We start from the raw sequence: 19,060 nt of genomic DNA on the forward strand, positions 1-19,060 counted from the left end.
TTGCCAAGCATTTTATAAGTAGTATTTTCATTTTATACTCATAACAACCCTGGGAGATAGATTCTATTATTATCTCCATTTTCCTAAAGGAGGAAACTGAGGGAAACTGAACTTATTATATTCTGTAAAATAAATATCATATGCAAGCAGAGCAGTACTTACATCTTTAATCATGTGTAATCTTAATGAATTAAATTATATTCCTATACCCAAGCAATACATAGACCTTGTCTAACAGTACATGCAACATTCTCCATGCTGTACCCCATCCCCTCCACAAGAAGGAGAGAAATGCCTTTGGTCACCTGTTCTCTATAGTTATAATAGGTCATCACAATCACTCAGAACTCAGTACTTTTTAAGTGCTTTTAATTTATAAAACAACACTTAAGCCTCATATTTTTTGTACAATGAAGCAATTAGGAAGAATAATTTATTAAGTGTAAATGATCATTGATTAAGCACTACCTATGTGTCAGTCAATAAACATTTATTAAGCACCTACTTATTTAGGGTTAGGGTTAGAATTTAGGATTTAGGGTTAGAAGTATATATACAAGATTTAAATAAGATACAGTTGAATAAATCAGTAGAGATTTAAGGGGGCAGGCACTGCAGTAAGCTCTGATAGAAAGAAAAATAAAAACATGGTACCAACCTCTAAGGAGCCCGCATTTTAATTGGGGGGACACAATGTCCAAAATAAATTTACCTACAAGATACATACAGTATAAATAGAGAATAATAGAGAGTAATCTGAGAGGGAAGGGGTGGCAGTCTTGAGTTCATTTGGAATGTGGGGAATAGGGAAAAGTCTCTTGCAAAGGCTGGATTTGAAAGTCAAATGTTTATGAGGTCAGGGAAATCAGAAGATGGAGATGAGCAAGGAGAGCCCTCTCAGCCCAGTTTTGAGGAAGGAGGACAGAGAGAGAGAAAAGGAGAAAATTGTTAATTTTGTGGAACAGCAAAATGGCCAATGTAACTTAATCTTAGAGAATGTAGATGGAATAAAGTATGAAAAGACCAGAAGTGTAAGAAAAACTAGGTTGTGAAAGGAGCCAATAGAATTTACTGAGTTGAGAGGTGATCTGTCAGATCTGGACTGTAGGAAAATCACTTGGGCAGCTATGTGAGGATGGGTTGGTATAGGGAGAGATGAGGCAGGGAGATCAAGCAGAAGGCTATTAAAACAATAACACATATTTATATAATGATTTTTTAAATAAACCTTTTACATGTATTATTTCATTTGATCATCAAAACAATAGTCTAAGGTTAGGCAGAGGAAATGTCACACTGGAGGACCTGGAGAATTTCATCTGTGACCTCGAGGCCATAGGTTCCCCACCCCTAGTAATCCAAAGCAGAGAACTGATAGCAAAGGAGTGAAAGAATCCATAAGGAAACTGAGATACTGATCTGAAGGAAGGATGGATAGGAGAGAGCAGCAAGTAAAGAGTACAAGGGTTATTAGGAAGCTAATGTCATGGTGTAGGTGCATGTTAATCAGATTTCACAGGGCTGCTAGGTAGCTCAGATCCATAGAGTGCTGAGTGTGGAATCAGGAAGACCTGAGTTCTCATTTGATGTCAGATATATTATACTAGCTGCGAGGTCTTGGAAAAGTCATTTAACCACTGCCTATCTCAGTTTTTTCAACTGCAAAATGAGGATAATAGTATCTACCTCCCAGGATTGTTGTGAAGATCAAATGAGAAATTTGTAAAGTGCTTAGATTAAGTACCTAAAAATGCTTATTTCTTTCCTTTCTAGAAAAGTGATAGTGGCCAAAGAGTAGAAGAAAGATTTGAGACTTGTTTTGGAAGTGGAATTGACAGCATAGGGATAGAGATGGGAATGGATCTATGGTTTCATTAGTATAGAGAACTTCCATAACCCTCTATCAATGCACATAGTCACTTTCTTTGCAATTCATAGCCTTCGAGAGTTGATTCAACCACTAAGAATCTCAGCCTGTCCACGTCAATGGTGAGATTTGAACTCAGGTGTTCCATATTCTGAGACCAGCTCTGTAGGTAGACACTACTGACCCTTCATTGACTTTCAGAGTGATTAGGGTTGAAAGGTGGAGGAGTAGGAAGAGTCAAGGATACTCTTCAGGTTACAAAATGGGTGAAAGGGTGCATGATAGTGCACCTGACAGAAAACCAATGTAAGAAAGAGGAGCAGGTTTAGAGGGAAGCTGACAAACCCATTTTTGGACATGTCAAGTCTAAGGTACAGTGGTCCTATAGATGGAGATATGAGTCGTTGGCTAAGAATTGGAGTTTGGGCTAAAGACATGTTTAAGGCAGTTAGATAGCTCAGTGAATAGAGAGGTAGACTTGGAGTGAGGAAGATCTGAGCCCAAATCTAGCCTTAGACACACAAGCTGTGTGATCTTGGGAAAGTCACTTAACCTCTCTTTGCCTCTGTTTCCTCAAATGCAAATTAGGGTTCAAATGAAATAATCGTGAAAATGCTTAACACAGTGACTGGCACATAGTAAGTGCTAGATACTAGTTTTCATGATCGTGAGGTTGTTTAGGACTCATCTGCATAGAAGCAGAAGTTGAAACCATGGAATTGAATGAATCTGCCACAGGAGAGGAAGAAAAGAGGCCTGAGGATAGAGTTTTGAGGAAAACCCAGGTTCATGGATTTTTATGAGAGTAAGGAACAAGCACAGAAGATAGAGAGGTGGCCAAAAAGGTAGGAGAACGAGGAGGACAAGGGACCTCTGAAACCAAGGGAAGAGAATGCATGAAGAGGGGAAGAGCCATCTATGGCATCCAAAGCTTCAGAAAGTCCAAGAAAGATGAGACCTGACAAAGGACCATTGGAGCTGACCATTGGTGGCCTACAAGAGACAGACTTTAGCTCAGGGGAGAAAGTCCCCCTCTTAATCCAAGATCTTATCTGTGGTTAACAGGCACTGTTTTTGTCTTTTTTTCTTCAGAAATGAATGCCAGAGGAGTAATCTTGAGAGCATTTGAGCAGTACCGTTTAAAAACCTGCATTGACTTTAGACCGTGGAGAGGAGAAGATAGCTATATTTTGCTGTACAAAGGAAAGGGGTAAGAGAAAGATCTAACATTCTGAAAATTTCCTAAAAACAGAAGACTTCTAGCATGTTGTAAATCAAAAGAGTGAATGCCAGGCCCTGCTCTCTATGTGGCTCTGATGTTTGGTTTATGTCTGGAAAATGGCACAGCGAGAGAAGGAAGGAGATGGTAACCCAACTCTTGTTTGAGAAATAAATAAATGAAAATAAGATCTGAAAATTATAATATACTTTTCTTCAATACCTACAGCCCCAAATACCCTGTTAGTAAGGAAAGTCAAGGGGGTTTTCCCTTTTCTCTCTTCAAAAAACATCTTTGGCGGATATTGATGTTTATATCAATCTGATTTGTTAAGTACCTATTACGTGCAAAGCACAGTATTACACACAGTGAGGACAAAAAAGTGACAAGGATAGAATTCATCCTTTCATGAAGCCTGACATCATTCCATTAACCAACACTCATATGTCTTGTCATTCAATGAAAACCAAAGCTATATAACTGTAATCAGCCCTCATGTCTCAATTCAGTTCAGTAAATTGCTTGTTGAATTGAATTAAATCTTTCCATATTTTGCCCACAAAATCATTCTTATGCTACAGAACTGTCCTTGAGGCCAGGAAGACCTGAATTCAATTCTTTCATCTGGCTGTGTGACTCTGGGCAAGTCACATAATTTTTGAATGTGCTAAGGCACATTTGAATGTGTTATATACCATGTCCTTGGGCCCTCCCCAGTACAGCCTGAACCAGATTAAATGTAATGGAGAAATATATAACAAAAAAAATCCAAATATGATAAAACATAGATAATGTTAATGTGTGGTTTTGTAAGTTAATTTGTGCCCTGGGATCCTTGTCCATAGTTCAGTGGCCTCTGTTTCTACCTGCATTGGTGGAGAGAGTTTCCTCCTTTGGAAGTTCCCTAGATAAATGAAATCTTGAGTCCAGTCTCAATCCCACAAGCACACTTTGAGAAGCTTTGTCAAATGACTCACTGAAATTCAGGATACTAAGTCTATAGCATTTCTCTGAGCTACCAGTCAATAAACATTTAATTCAATAAACATTTATTAAACACCTGCTATATTCCAGACATTCTCCTAAATTCTGGGATATAAACAAGAAAAAGAAAGGTAGTCCCTGCATACAATTTAGTAGGGGAAGACAACCCGCAGAAGGAATCTGGAAAGGGGTTTGGCGGTAAGCAATGCCTTGCCCAAGGAGATCTTCTTATTTGGAGTTCAAACCCATCAGACCTGCTGGTGAAAGATGGATAGTAGTCTGGTCAAAAAGGAAATGTGGTTATTCTAGCACTTCTTGTAATAAGCCCTTGTTGTTCCATATTTAACATAGCTCCTCTAAGTTCCCTCAAACCACACATTTAATAATTCATTCTAGAGCTGCATCCATTGTTGATCTTGATGTTCAACTCATTAGTCTACAGTTTTAACCATCTAGATTAGGGGTGGAGAACCTGTGGCCTCAAGGCCTCAGGCAAAGGGCTGCACTTGAGGAAGTAGGGGGCCACATGTGGCCTCGAGGCTTACGTTCCCCACCCTAATCCAGAGTTTTGACTCTATCTCTTTGAAAAAGGGAAGACATTAGTTTGTCTGTAGCTCAGTCACATTTTTCTGCTTTATGGGAGTTTCTCAAAGGCAATGCCCAGGAGTTGAGCACTCATATCTGCAAAATCTTTCAGTATTCCAAATGAGTTCATAATATTCTTGCTTATCTTGTGATTTAACATCTCGATAATTTTTTTTCCTGTTCTCTTCATTCCAAAGATTAATCTCCCCAATAGAGGAAATGGAAGCAAAGTAGAAAATGAGCAGTTTCCTTTTCTTTTTATCATTTATTAGCATTTGTTCTCTCCACTTTAACTAGGGAGCTTCATCTCTTGTTCGTTCTTCATCCAACTTCCATATTATGCTTTGCATTTTTTTTTTAAAAGACTCAAAAGGTTTTGAGTTTTAACCATCCTTGTAGCTCTTACAAGTTCATGAAACTCTTTTCATCTTTATTTCCACTTGACAACATTCATTTCTAATAAAAGGTGCTCCTTATTATCTCTAGTCTAACTATAAACTCCTCTGTTTACCATTTGAAGTCTATTTTGATGTGCCCGCAGCTTGCTTCTTCATCCTTTTTTTCCTTCTTTTCCTCCTTTCTTCTTTTGTTTTTCCCTCCCTTTCTCCCCTTCTCTTTTTTAAAAATTCATTTTTTGATCCCCTTTCTGTTCTCATCATAATTATTTCACTGTCTGTTCATATTGACCTCTTGAACATTGATCTGATAACCACATCTGACAATTAAAGCAGTATTCTGCCTCTCTTACATTCCTGTCTCTCTTTTCAGGTTTATTACACGTTATTCCAATTCAACTATATGGCATTTCAGTCAAACTAGTCTGATTGTGCTTCTTCCTGTGCAGTATTTCATGTCCTACCTCCTTGTCTTCACACTCCCCAATTCTTGGAATGCCTTCTCTCCCCACATCTGCTTCTTAGAATCCCTAACTTCCTTCAAAGGTCAATGCAAGAACTATGTCTTTTTGAAGCATCTCTTGATTTCCTCAGTTGCTAGAGCTCCTCTCCTCCCATTACTTTGTATACATTTGCATTTACTTGTATTTATACACGCTCTTTCTTGGAATATAAACTTTCAAGCAAGGACCGCTTCATTTTTGGCACTGAATCCCTTGTGCCAGACAGGCACTATGTGCCTGGTACATAGTAGCAACTCAGAAAATGAATCACAGATTATAGAATTTAATGCCATCCACATCCAGTTGGAGTTGGATTGAAGAGTGAAGTAGACTCTTTTCTCTTTTGTTTTGTTTTCCCTCATGGTTTCTCCCATTTGTTATAACTTTTTTATGCAATATGATAAATGTGAAAATGTGTTTACTAGGAATGTATGTGTAGAGCTCATATCGAATAACATGCTGTCTTGGAGAAGGAGGGGGAAGGGGAGAATATTTAAAACTTATGGAAGTGAATGTTGAAAACCAAAAATAAGTAAATTAAATATTTAAATTTTAAAAAAAGAATTGCAGAATTTGAGAGCTGGAAGGTCGCTCTATGACCATCTAGTCTAAACCACAGCCCAAAGGAATCTCCATTATCAAACACTCACAAAGTAATCAGTCTCTTCTTTAAGAACTTCAATGAGGGCCAACCCACCATCTCTTGAGATGAGAATAGGCAGCTCATTCTACTTTTGGACAGATCTGAGTCTAAGGAAGTTTTTCCTGATATCCAACTTAAATTTGTTTCTTTGTGTCTTCCCGTCATTGCTCCCAGCTATACTCTCTGAGATATTTTTCTTCTATTTGATATTTCTTCAAATACTTGAATACAGTTATCATATCCCCCCAATCTTTTCTTCTCTTGGCTAACTATTCCCATTTCCTAATATGAAATGGACTCAATGTATGTCACCATTCTGGTTGGCTGGATTCTCTAGATACTATGCCTTTCTGAATGCAGACCAAGATGTCATGCACTTTTCTGGCTACTATATCATACTACAAAATCACATTAATATTGTAGTCCACTCAAATTCCTCAATATGTTAGGCAAACTTCTGTCCAACCATCTCCATCCCTCCCCAAACCCATTTTTACTTCTGCAATTGATTTTCTTAACCCAAGTATAAAACTTCACATTTATCCCTGTCAAATTTAATCTTATTGGATTAAGTCCAGTATTGTCTAGAAAGATTCTTTTGAACTCTGACTTTGTAACCAATAGATTAGCTATCCCTCCCATTTTTATTTTTATCATCTGCAAATCCGATGAGCATGTGCTTTTGTCTTTATTCAAGGAACTGATAAATATATTAAATAGCACAGGTCCAATTTGCAGGGTATTCCACTGAAGGCTTGCCAAGTTGAAATTGAACCATTAATGATTATTCTTTGCATCTGACCAATCAAACTGCTGAGTCTATCAGTATTATTATCTAAGACAATGTTTTATTAGGTCATATTCCAAAATCTAGTCAGCTCTCCCTTCACTTTGTTTTGTTGTTGGTATTGTTGTCGTTCAGTAGTTTCAGGCATGTCTGACTCTTCTTGACCTTGTTTAGGGTTTTCTTGGCAAAGATACTGCAGAGGTTTGCGATTTCCTTCTTTAACTCATTTTACAGATAAGGAACTGAAGCAAACAGGGTTAAGTGACTTGCCCAGGGTCACACAGCTAATAAGCATCCAAGACCAGGTTTGAACTCAGAAAGAAGAGTCTTCCTGACTCCAGGTCCAGCACTCTATTCACTGTGTCACCTTGATGCCTTGTTTAATTTGTAGAGTTATTTTAATCAATGAATTCACAAATAATTTATTGCCTCTAATGTGTAAAACACTGAGCCAGTAACTGCCTAAAATATTCTTAGTTGCCTACTTGTAGTCTTGTATTATGAACTTAACCCCTCCTCCCCCAAAATTGAGCATTTCAACACACAAAATAGAACAGAAAAGGGGATTTTATATTAAACTATTAATTTATATTTTTAAAGCTTGCTTTTTAAAAAAGTATATATTAATTTCAATATTTTACATTCAAAACTTTCTTGGTTATTTGTGCTTCCTTCTGAATTTCCTCTTGTTCTCCTTTATGCATTTTTAGAAATACTTCAGTGGTCTTCTTTTTTCTTTTCTCTTTGGCCTCACCAATAATAGACTCCTTTTTCCATTCCTCCCCTTACCAATTAAAAACAAGACAAAAGAAAACAAATCCAACAAATGATTCAACAAATAAACATAGTTAAAACAAATACATATAGTATCCATGTCTGTCTTCTCTTTATGTTGAGTGGATCATTTCTTTGTCAATTGGTGACCTAAGCAGTTTTAATTTATGATTTCCTGAAAAATAGTGTCCATGCTTTTTTTTTTTTTATCATGATTTAGGTTATCCAATAATTCTTAATTATCTCTCCTTGACATTTTTTTCTCCCCAAATGTCAGCTATTTTTTTTTTATATAAGAAGTTTAAAATTTTTTCCTCATTTTAAAAATCTTTTGATTTTGTTCTGTTACTTCTTGCTGCTTCATGGAGTCACTGATTTCTGTCTGGTATATTCTAATTTTCAGGAAATCTGTTATGTGTGTATGGTTTATTACTTTCTCTTTTAAGTTATTTGTCATTCTAAATCTTTCCTCCAGAGAGCTTTCATCTCTTGCTTCATTTCTTCTAGGTATTCATGTGGTCATTGTAAAAAATGCATTTTCCTTTTAAATCACTACTTACTGTTTTCTCCTTAGAATATGGACTTGGGGGGTATCTCTGGATAGACAATACTTTTATAGTAGTCTGTGTCTTTTTCTGTCTACTCTTTGCTCTTATCTTAGTTCCTGAATTAGAGATTTGTGCCAAGGCTATGCTCCACCTCCTGTTCTCTTTTTGGTTGAGATAGTCTATCCTGATTAATCTTATTTTGTGTCTCTTGGGTTCCTATGCTGACCTCCACCTCCAGGTAGTGTGTCTATACCAATGTACTTACTATCAAGAGGAGGTTTTAAGTCCTCCTTTATCTTCGAGAATCAGAGTCTTGGATCTTCATGGTCTTCGTTGGCATCTCAGGAGAGACTGCTATGAACTTTGGAATCTGGGCACCTGGCCTGACTCAGTCTGAATGCTATGGGATCCACATTTATCAAAGTCATTTATTTTCAAGGTCCACACTTTAGATTTCCAATGACTCTTGGGCTTTCTCTCCTCTTGCTCCCTTCAGATAGAGCTTTATAGGCTATAACTATCTCTGGCCCATCTCTGGTCATAGTGCTAATCTATGTATCAACTACTATTTGATAGCTAATTTGATACTTTGTTCATGCCAAATAATCGTGCTTCTTTCTGTCATCTCCAGAAGTCATGCAGCCTTCGAATTTAATATTAGTCATCATGCAATGTCACAGTATCAGTCATCTCACACATATTGTGCCTTGTTTTTAGGTGTTATTCTTCAGTAAGAAATAGACACATTGGTGAACACATACTTTCTACAGGAACCAACTGTAGCTGAACAGCAACAGTTCAACATGAGTTCCTCCCAGCCCTGGGATTCTAGCCTGAGCAGTCCCATTCAGAACAACTGTGTTTCCTTAATTGAATATCCTCTTCTTTCCTTCTTCCTCAACTCTCAATTATTCTGCTATCGATAATTCAGTTTGTGGATTATCAGATCTCTTCATGTCTTCTGTTTCTCTTTTTTTGCCCCACCTTCCTTTCATCCATTTCACTGTTTATCAGCTCTTTCACCAAAACACAACCAGGAGCAAGAAGAAGAGGAGAAGCTGGAATCAATCAGTTCTGATGTTTGTTAGCCTTTCTGTCAGGTAAAAGCTTGGGATCTGGAGTAATTTGAAAGTAATAACTAAAATGAAATTTAGATATCTAGGTGGCCAATCTGCAGCCACAATATGTCAGTCATCTCATCACTTTATATCTTGTTTTTAGGTGCCATTCCCCAATAGGAAAAAGACAGAAGAGACAAAAAGTTTCGATAGGATCTGGTTGTGACAAGATAGGAATAGTTCAACATGAACTCCTCCATACCCTGGGATTCTTGCATGAACAGTCCCGTTCAGATCGAGATGACTATATCACCATAATGAAGGAAAGAATTAAATCAGGTATGGTTTCCTTGCTTTCCATTTTGAATGAGAGTTTAAGACTAAAGTTAAGAGCATATGTCTCCTTTCAGGCATTAGTAAGTCAACAAGCTTTTATTAAAAACTCAATGTGTGCCAAGCATGTGCTAGACACTGGCAATACAAAGGAAAGCAAAAATATAGTAGTACTCATCCTGAAGGATTTCATATTCTAATGAGAAAGTCAACATGCCAACAATTATTTACATACAAGGTATGTACAATGTAAATGGAAGGTACTCGTAGAAAGAAGGCATTAGCAAGGGGGAAAGGCCAGTTACAGAAGGTAAGATTTGAGCTAAGTATTGAAGGTGCACATGGAAACCAAGGGATTGAGGTAAGAAGGAAGAACATTCAAGGTATGAGAAATGGCCAGTGAAAAGGTATGGAGTTAGGAGATGGAGGGTCATGTTGAAAGAACAGCGAGAAGTTCATTGTTACCATATCATCTAGTAAATAGAAAGAAATAAAAAATAAGACTATAAAGGTAAGAAGAGGGCTGGCTACAGAGAACCTTAAAAGCCAAACTAAATGTGCTCTAACCCTAAATGCGCTCTTCTTTAAAAGTCAAAGAAAAAAATGTTTAAGACCCAAGTGTAATGAAAGTCAATATCTGCTCATAATGCCAAAATCCTAGGTTTTCCACCCAATTTCAACGTCTTTGGTGGTATTGTTGTTGTTATATTTGGTCAGGAGCTATGATTCCATCATTGTGGGGAAATCAATCCACCAGGACAGATCAAAAAGTAGTCTACAACTTACTGTCTTAGAGAGTTGCCTGGGGATACTGAGAATTTAAGTGACTTGTCTATTTTTATACAATTAGTTTGTGTTAGAGGTAGAACCTGAACCCAGGTCTTCTTGATCCCAACTCCAGGACTCTATCCATTTTAGAAATATGGCAGGAAGTATAATGGGTATAATAGAAGTGGGGATAATAGATTTGTAAAGCTTCAGAGCTAGAAATGACATGAGAGCTGTAGGGATAGAGTAGGTTTGGAAGTTAAAGGCTTCTGGCTTGAATTTCAACTTGTGTGTTTATTGGTGAAATGGTGTTTGATAGGTTGAACTGGACTGTCCCTGAGGTCCCTTTCAACCCTCCAATTCTGGGGACTCTGGAAGTTGTTTCACTTTGCTGAATTTTAGTTTCCCCATCCACGAAATGGGCATATACAGTATACTATGTATGCCATTGGGCAGTCGAGAATCTGTTGAGTGTGTGTAAAACACAACATAGATGGCAGGTTTTTAGTCTCAGAATGAATCTATATCATGCACTTTATTTTTAGTTTTAAATAGATTTTATTATGAACTTGACAGTCATCAACAAACATGATCATTTAGAAGTAAAAAACATGAGAGGATGGCTTATGAAACCATGACTTTATCATGTAGAGCTTGCTTTTAAGCATACATCATATTTAACATGAGAGTAACAACACTGCCTTTCTTGTTATGTTCCTTTCTGAATTTCCTTCTACTCCTTTCTGTATATTTAAAAAAGTATTTAATCAATGTTCTTTTCTTTCTTTTCTTTTCGCTTCATTATCACTACATTCTTGCAACTCCCAATACTCTTAACAATACTTCAGTCAGTCAAAAACACTTATTAAGCACCTACTATGTGCCAAGCACTGGACAAGTAAAGAAAGGCAAAGCCTTCGTCATTGGGGAGTTCCCACCAAAGTCCTATCTTGGTAACAAAATAGTTACAATCAAGCAAAATGCATTTGTTGTACTGCATGTGAAGTGCATGTGTATACCACACACTTTGAAATGACATGCCATGTAAGGGGCGCTGACCACCACACCATCTGGGATGCCACACTGACGGACATCAGGTAAACTGAGTCTGGTGCAGGGAAGGGTGAACAAGATGGCGCTGGAAGGGACAGCCCCACCCCTGGTTTGTTGTTGTCACTATAGTTCCAGCTTGTGTTCATTACTATAGCTTCGGGTTTGTTTGTGTGTGTTACCATGGTTCACTGGGCTGGCTGGCAGAGACTACATAATCAGAATGCTTGCTTGAATAAATCGGAGTTGCTTCATGACCCGCTCTCCCACCTCATTCTTTTACTCACGAGCTCCACAGGAGGACAAGCAGCCTGCTGGTCAGGCATAAGACTTGTTCCTCTCGATAAGCTATGCCGTCACAATAGCAATGCCATAGACTACCACGCATCACAGCACAATGGATAGAGTGTGGACCTGGGAGTCAGGAAGACCTGTGTTCAATTTCAGCCTCTGACCTATACTAACTCTATGACCAAGGGCAAATCGTTGAGTCTTTTTCAGTGCCTCCAGGTAACTCTGTAAGTCTCTATGTTAGACCTAAGTTGCTGATCTGCATCAGTGGGAGGAGTTTCCTCACTGGGAGCATCTCATACTGATTAAATCAGGCACATGCACAAAACGGAAAAGCATTGGAACACATTATTCTTAGCTGCTTTTATTTTCTGTAAGACAGTCTAAGGTTGATAAACATTAAGCTCTTAAAATTTAATAATGTTTGTATTTTTATTTTATGTAATTAATTTATTTTTTATTTTAGGCAAAGAGTTCAATTTCAGGTCTGTAGGTGGTAAGGACTCAGTCTCCCTGAATGTTCCCTATGACTACACATCTTTGATGCATTATCCTTCAAATGCCTTCCAAATTGGAAAGAAACCAACAATTGTAACAAAAATTCCTTACTTCATGGATATGATTGGACAGCGACTGGATTTCAGCAATTATGACATTGAAAAATTGAGTCTGCTCTACAACTGCTGTAACTATCTTGGCCTCTAGGGAATCATGGCTATTTCTTCCTGCTCTGTGTGTAGATGTTGGGGGGAAGGGGTGGGGTTGGGAGGTTCAGCCTTCTAGACTTCTTGCAATTAAGAAAAAAAATTAGTCATAAAGAGAAATGCGGGGAGGACATTTTGAATTAAATCTGCAGTGTAACAAGCAAGGTTTTAGGGAGACACTTTATTGCAGTGAGTTTGATGTCAGAAAACCAAGAACCAAGTCATGGCACTGCGATTTATTAGCTGTGTCACTTTGGGCAGGTCACTTGCCTCAGTTTCTTCTCCTATAGAGGCAGTATTTGCACCAGCATCCTTCCACATTTATTGTGAGGAAGGCTATGTAAACTCTAAATCATCACTTAATTGTGAGCTATTATTGGACCATGATTATTGGAATGGGATTTCCTTGCCTTCCTCCCAGTAAGAAAACTCTCTCTCCTGAAGTGGCTCAATGCCTACTTAATAACAAAGTCTTAGTGTATTTCCTTGGGATCATTCTTGTTGTTCAGTCATTTAAGTGATGTCTGACTCTTTATGGTGCCAACTGAGGTTTTCTTCACAAAGATACTGGAGTGCTTTGCCATTTCCATCTCCAGACCATTTTGCAGATGAGGAACTGAGGCAAACAGAGTAAAGTGACTTCCCCAGAGATGTAACTAGTAATTGTCTGAGGCCAGATTTGAATTCAGGAAGGTGAGTTCTAACTTCAGCTCTAGCACTCTATCCACTACGCCCCCTAGTTGCTTTGCCTTGGGGTATGCAAGGCTAAATGATTTGCCTATGAGACTTGAGATAAGGGAATGTTTGGGCTTTTTTTTTTTTTTTTTGACCTTTCTTTTTGTCCTGGGCACTCACAGTTAATGTTAGTTGACCTTCTGACTGATTAGTACACGTCTTGTTTATCAGAAGCAAGGCTTGATTATAGATATTTCTGGTTCCAAAACTAGCCCACTAACCATGACACCACACAGAATCCCTTAAACCCTATGTGGCTACACTGAAGACTGAATACTATTCTTTTAAATGCATCTGCTTCCAGATCTAAAAACACATCTTGTCCTGTGTGGGATATGTATTTCTATTTGTCCTTGCCAATGTAAATGTGTCATCAGGATTTACCTACCAGATAAATTTCTGAAGGACTGCTAAATGACCAAGAATGGGTCTATTTGACACATTGAAAACTGTTTTTGAACAGTACCTGGTTGGCAATGAACCATACCAATTCCTAAGGAGAGATGGAAGAAACTCAGCTCTATAATTTGAGGAAGAGAGAAAGTAGGCCTTAACTCAACCTATCCCCTTAATAACATTTCCAAGTCAAGGCAATTTTACTCAACTCTTGGGTTCTGTTCTAGTTTGGTGACATGTGCTGGGATTCATCAGAGCTCCACAGGGCACTCACTACCCAATATTTGCTGACCTCCTCTCCATCAATGCCTTCCTTCTTCCGCATTGTTCAGGGAACCAAAAATAAAGTGCTCACTGACTAGAGAATCATTCAACGATTTTTGCCTTCTGTAGCTTCTTCTTTAGCCTTTATGGATTCATGTGATTTTGAACTGGAAAATATCTGCGGCATGATTCAAAGTTCAGAAGATAATGGCAACTGGCAGAGGGTTTCACAGGTGCCTGGTGGGCCGGACACTGATCAATCATACCTGGACAAGTGTAGAGGTAACAACAGACAAAGGAGTTGACTCTTACACACCTTTTCTTGTTTTCTTCAGCAGGCCTCTTAGCATTTACCTTTAACAGCTCAGTCATGCCCTAGGAGTATAGATTTAGAGCTTCTGGGGACCTCAGAGGGCATCTAGTCCAACCTCTTCATTTTACAGATGAGGAAACTGATGTTCACAGAGTTTAAGTGACATGCCCAGGATCACACAGGTAGCCAGTGCCAGAGACCTGATGTGAACCTAGGTCTTGTTGATTCCCAGTCTAGGAAGTTCATCTCCTATACCAGACTGGTGCTCTAATGGAAGAAGCTAAATGTTGTCTAAAGGCAGAATGGAGTCTTGTTTCTAAGCTCTATCAGTCTTACTAGACTTATTTTCTTGTTTCAGATGTATACTAAGAGCAGTTTGGGAATCTGGCCTGTTGCTGTGTAGAAGATTAAAATGACTAAAGTCTTCTCTCTTACCTTCCTACAACTCACTGAGAGTGGACAGTGGTGAGGTGAAAAGGACAGTGACTCTGGCATGGTGGGGCTTTGGGTTTGAAACCTACCTGTGATTTTACTACCCATAAGTCACTTAACCTCTTTGAATCTGCTTCCCCTTTTGTAAGACAAAGGAGTTGGAGTCAGTGACCTCAGAAGTCCCTTCTAGTCCCAGATCTTTGGTCTGTAGTTCAGATCCCGGGCTTCCAACTTGAGGAGAGATTTCTTCTGTAATTGTGTTTTTGTGTGAACATACGTGTGTGTATGTGTGTGAGTGTGTGTGTGTGTGTGTGTGTGTGTGTTGGAGGTAATGAAGAAGGGGGTGGATAGCTGTGGATTCTTCCCACTCCCCAGGAGTTCTACTGGTAAGTAGGAAAGAGAGAAGGTGATAGGGTAGGAGGAAGGGAAGGAACCAAGTTTCAAGAACTCAAGTCCTCTTCATCCTCTGGGCAAATCAGGGCTTACCATTGGTTTCTTGCCTGCTTGTTTATGTCAGGCAATTCTGTTTGCCTCAAGCAACTGGTCCAGTTTGAAGAGAGTAGCTGAGAAAGGCTGGGTGGTAGTGGGAATTTTTGTCTTGTTATTTGCAGTTCTACAGGATATTTCACTAGAGCCAGAAGAGGAAAAAATGGACAAGATGTAATTTCAAAAGTGGAAAAGATATTGTTGTGTATATGTGTGTGTATGTGTGTGTGTGTGTATGTGTGCGTGTATTCCTGCATGTGTGTACAGGTACGTGTGGTCACTCATGTGATTAAATTGTATGAGTTGTTTGGTTTGTTTGTTTTTCTTGAAAAATTTGACTGAAATTCTCAGATGGTCAAAGTAAAGGAAAAACTTTGTCAAATGAAAGTTCATTTTTTCAAACTGCTGCACATTTTCCTTTACTGTTTGGTTTGGGCTGAAGTGATTTTAAAACACCACGTTGCTAGTCCCAAGCCTGTCATCTCTGTTTCTCATAACAAATACATGAAACCTGACGCTAAAACTTAGAGCTGTTACACTAGTTCAAACGGTCAGATGAGGACACTGAGAGAGACAGAATCCTAAGACTCTAGAGGCTGCCTTATTCAGCTTCTTCATTTTATAGCTGAGTAAGCTGTGGAGAAAACTCATTTGCTAAAGGTCACAGAGGCAGTGTCAGAGGTGGGATCTGAATCTATGTCCTCTGGCTGCTCTTTTTTTGGGGGGGAGGGAGGGAAACAGGAAGGTTAAGAAAGGGAGTGGGTAGGCCAAAGCAAGTATTTGAACTTTTGTGTTTTTTTCATTTCCTTATGCTTGAAATTTGTTATATAAATTAGGATTTTTTTTCTGTCTGCAAATACATTGTTATATAAATCAGAAATTTGTTATATAAATCAGACAATTTATTAGGATTTTTTTCTGTCTACAAATATATTTTCTCTCCCATAAAATGTGAATTCCTAGAGGGCAGGGACATGATTTTGTATGTCTCAGTGTTCACTTTGACCATAGGGACTGCTAAACAAAAACTAAGGATGAAACCCATAAGTAGCTGGCTAAGAAGCAGATAACCCATTCTAACCAGCCCCATGATTTTGATGAGGTCATGTTTACTCAGAAGGTTAAGTAATTAGAATTATAGTGATAGAATATTAAAGCAGTAAGGAAATTTGAGAACATCTAATCCAAGTTTTATACTTCTATGAATCCGAGGATTTTTACAAATGAGAAAACTGAGGGTCAGAAAAGAAAAATAATTCATGAAATTTGGACTGACCTGGATTGTTCGCTAGGAAAACTGAGGCAGGCATTTCCCTGTGCGTAAAGGCTCACATCCTCCATCCGTTATATTTCTCCATTGGCATCTGAGGGAGGAACTCAAGGGAGGCAGTATGGTGCAGGGGGACGCCTACCTGAAGTCAGAGGACCCAGGTTCCAATTCTACCCTTGTCTTTGGGAATTCTCTTAGCCCAGTTGTGCTACATTTTTCTCATGTGTAAAAAAATTAAGGTCACTGGATTCAGATAGCTCTGGAGAAGAAGTGCGGCTGGTGACCTTGCACAGCGCTCCTTCCCTTAAAACAAAGTCATGTGCAAGTCATGTCATCATTTCTCTGATGGCATGGTCTTTTTCGGCAACGAAGGACAAACACAACAATACAATGTGAAAATGAAGGGGCTCTCTATCTCTAAGCCCTTTTGGTGTCTCCTTTTCTTATTCATTCAAATAAATACATAGTTACATCAGTCAGGTGGCTATGCTTGGAGTCAGGAAGACTTGAGTTCAAGTTGACTAGCTATGTGTCCCTAGACAAGTCACTTAATGCCTGCCTCAGTTTCCTCATTGTAAAATGAAGGAGTAATAGTACCTACCTCCCAGGGCTGCTGTGAGGACTCAGTGAAAAACTGGCAAGTTTTTAGGTCTGTGCATAACTCATAGTAGCATGAGAAGACTGTTAGCTATTATTATCATTATCATGATTGTCTAGTGCGGCACAAGAATTCTGGAAGAGCATCAGTCAAGGCAGACTGTTAAAGGTCCTTATTTCTTCACCATCACTGTTTCTACAATCCTCAGAACTGAAGTGGATTTACATCTCCTGAGAGGATATTGAATTAATCCTAGTATATGCAGCTGTGGAAATCACTTGTTAACTGAAGTGATGAGCTCCTCTCCTCATTGTTCTCCCTTTTCCCTTTGTCCTATTCCTAATGAGTGTGCCCTTAGGGACACATTCTCCAGAGCACCTCTTTCCCTGCTGTGGAAGGAATGGGAGGGGTAAAGATATGGAAGTAAGTCCAACTTGGAGCAAAATTTTCATTGTGAAATGAAACAGAACACTCCAAATGAACAAACTCAGAAATGAACAAACACTCCAAATGAAGCTTTGATTTTTTTTTTTTGTCTGGACTTAAGAACATGATGGAGAAAATGTTAATGTACATTAAACTTGAAAATATCATGCATACAACATTTTCTCCCAGAAACATTTACCAGAACACCCTTCAAACTGCCCCACTGGTTGCCTTGGCAGGATCTGAAAAGACATACTGGTCTTTTAATAGTGTCGGGCACCTGAAATCTTCGTGTGCATCAGTTGCCCCTCTTGCCAAATGTGGTTAGGCATGGAGCCATGTAAAAGTAGATTTTTTTTGATATTATGGGTTTTTTTACACTTATGTGGCCAACTGACTAATATTTCATTTAGAATTAACTCAATAAGGCAATTTTCCAAATCCTGACTATAGCTTATCTTATATTTTATAGTGTATATATGTATATGTACTCTATATAATCTGTATATAGATATAATATATGGTATAATATCTAGTATTACATATATATTCTATATAGTTTAATAGAGTATAATTTAAAAAAAACTGAGCTCATGATGACTTCATATATTAATATTAAGTACATTTAACCTGTGAGATTTCCCTTCTGGAGTCAAAGCCTTCAGGTCTCAAGTGTCTTCTCTGTCCTCCTGCAGGCTGTGGTTTCTTTATGTACTTCAACAGCAGCTCTGTGAATGTGGGGGGAAAGGCATTCCTGGAAAGTCGCTTATATTATCCCAAGAGAGGGTTTCAGTGCTTGCAGTTTTATTACTACAACAGTGGCAATAAAGATGACCGGCTCAAGATCTACATCAGAGAGTATGTCGATAACTATGATAATAACCTTCTGAAGCTGGTGGATGAAGTGAAAGGTATGAGATTTCACCTCTGGGAAATTAAGTTTGATTTTGGCTCAAGACTTTAGCTTCTTGCTTCCTTTCATACCTGTCAGGGGCTTTCCTCTTTTACAACACTGTACTTTTGGTCTTCTGATGATTTGAGATGCACATGAGACTCTTAGCTGGAGGGCCTAGCAATCCTCAATGGGGATCTCCAGCTTGAAGAGTACCCAAAATGGGGACTTGAAGAGGACTAGATGAGAACTGAAGTCTTACCCTTCTTGCCAATTCCACACCATACCTTCCCTATCAGGGAAGGGCTGTCATCTTCATTGATTAGGGAAGAGTCCCACCTCAGTAGACTTTGGAACAGGGGTTATAGAAGCATCTTAACAAGTGCCCGTTAAGCCCATTTATTTTATTTTGGTCTGAGGTTATAGTTTGCTGTTTGCAGGGGTCTTCTGGTGAGGAAACCTATGCCTACCCCTCTTTTACACAACAATCCAGATCAGCCACAGCACTGAACATCTTATCATGGAGAGTAGCCTCAGGACACCGAGATGTTCAAAGACTTTCTCACTGCCACATAACAAGGATGTGTTGGTGTCAGGGCATAAAAGCAGGTCTTCCTGACCCCAAAGCTGGCTCCGTAGCTAAAATGTCATGCTGTGGCTTCCTTTTACTTATTTTATAGTGGCCATTTCTGTTTAAAGTTCTTGACTGCTCAGGTAGGGACTTTTGGGAGGCCTTTTT

At 38.7% G+C, this 19,060-nt stretch overlaps 1 protein-coding gene across 3 annotated transcripts in view; it reads left to right on the forward strand.

The window, feature by feature from the left end:
• The window catches only part of LOC140501186 (meprin A subunit beta-like), a 48,728-nt gene that overhangs the window by 12,666 nt on the left and 17,002 nt on the right, over nucleotides 1–19,060 (forward strand). For 2 of the 3 annotated variants that reach the window (XM_072604498.1, XM_072604499.1), the window contains 5 exons: nucleotides 2,960–3,077; nucleotides 9,527–9,702; nucleotides 12,272–12,490; nucleotides 14,034–14,186; nucleotides 18,125–18,340. In XM_072604498.1, coding sequence (XP_072460599.1) covers nucleotides 2,960–3,077; nucleotides 9,527–9,702; nucleotides 12,272–12,490; nucleotides 14,034–14,186; nucleotides 18,125–18,340 — 882 coding nt within the window. Of the gene's footprint in view, nucleotides 1–2,959; nucleotides 3,078–9,367; nucleotides 9,406–9,526; nucleotides 9,703–12,271; nucleotides 12,491–14,033; nucleotides 14,187–18,124; nucleotides 18,341–19,060 lie in introns of those variants that run through there. The other variant, XM_072604500.1, reaches the window with a different exon arrangement.

Source organism: Notamacropus eugenii, chromosome 4, assembly GCF_028372415.1.
Source record: "Notamacropus eugenii isolate mMacEug1 chromosome 4, mMacEug1.pri_v2, whole genome shotgun sequence".
Lineage (NCBI taxonomy): Eukaryota > Metazoa > Chordata > Mammalia > Diprotodontia > Macropodidae > Notamacropus > Notamacropus eugenii.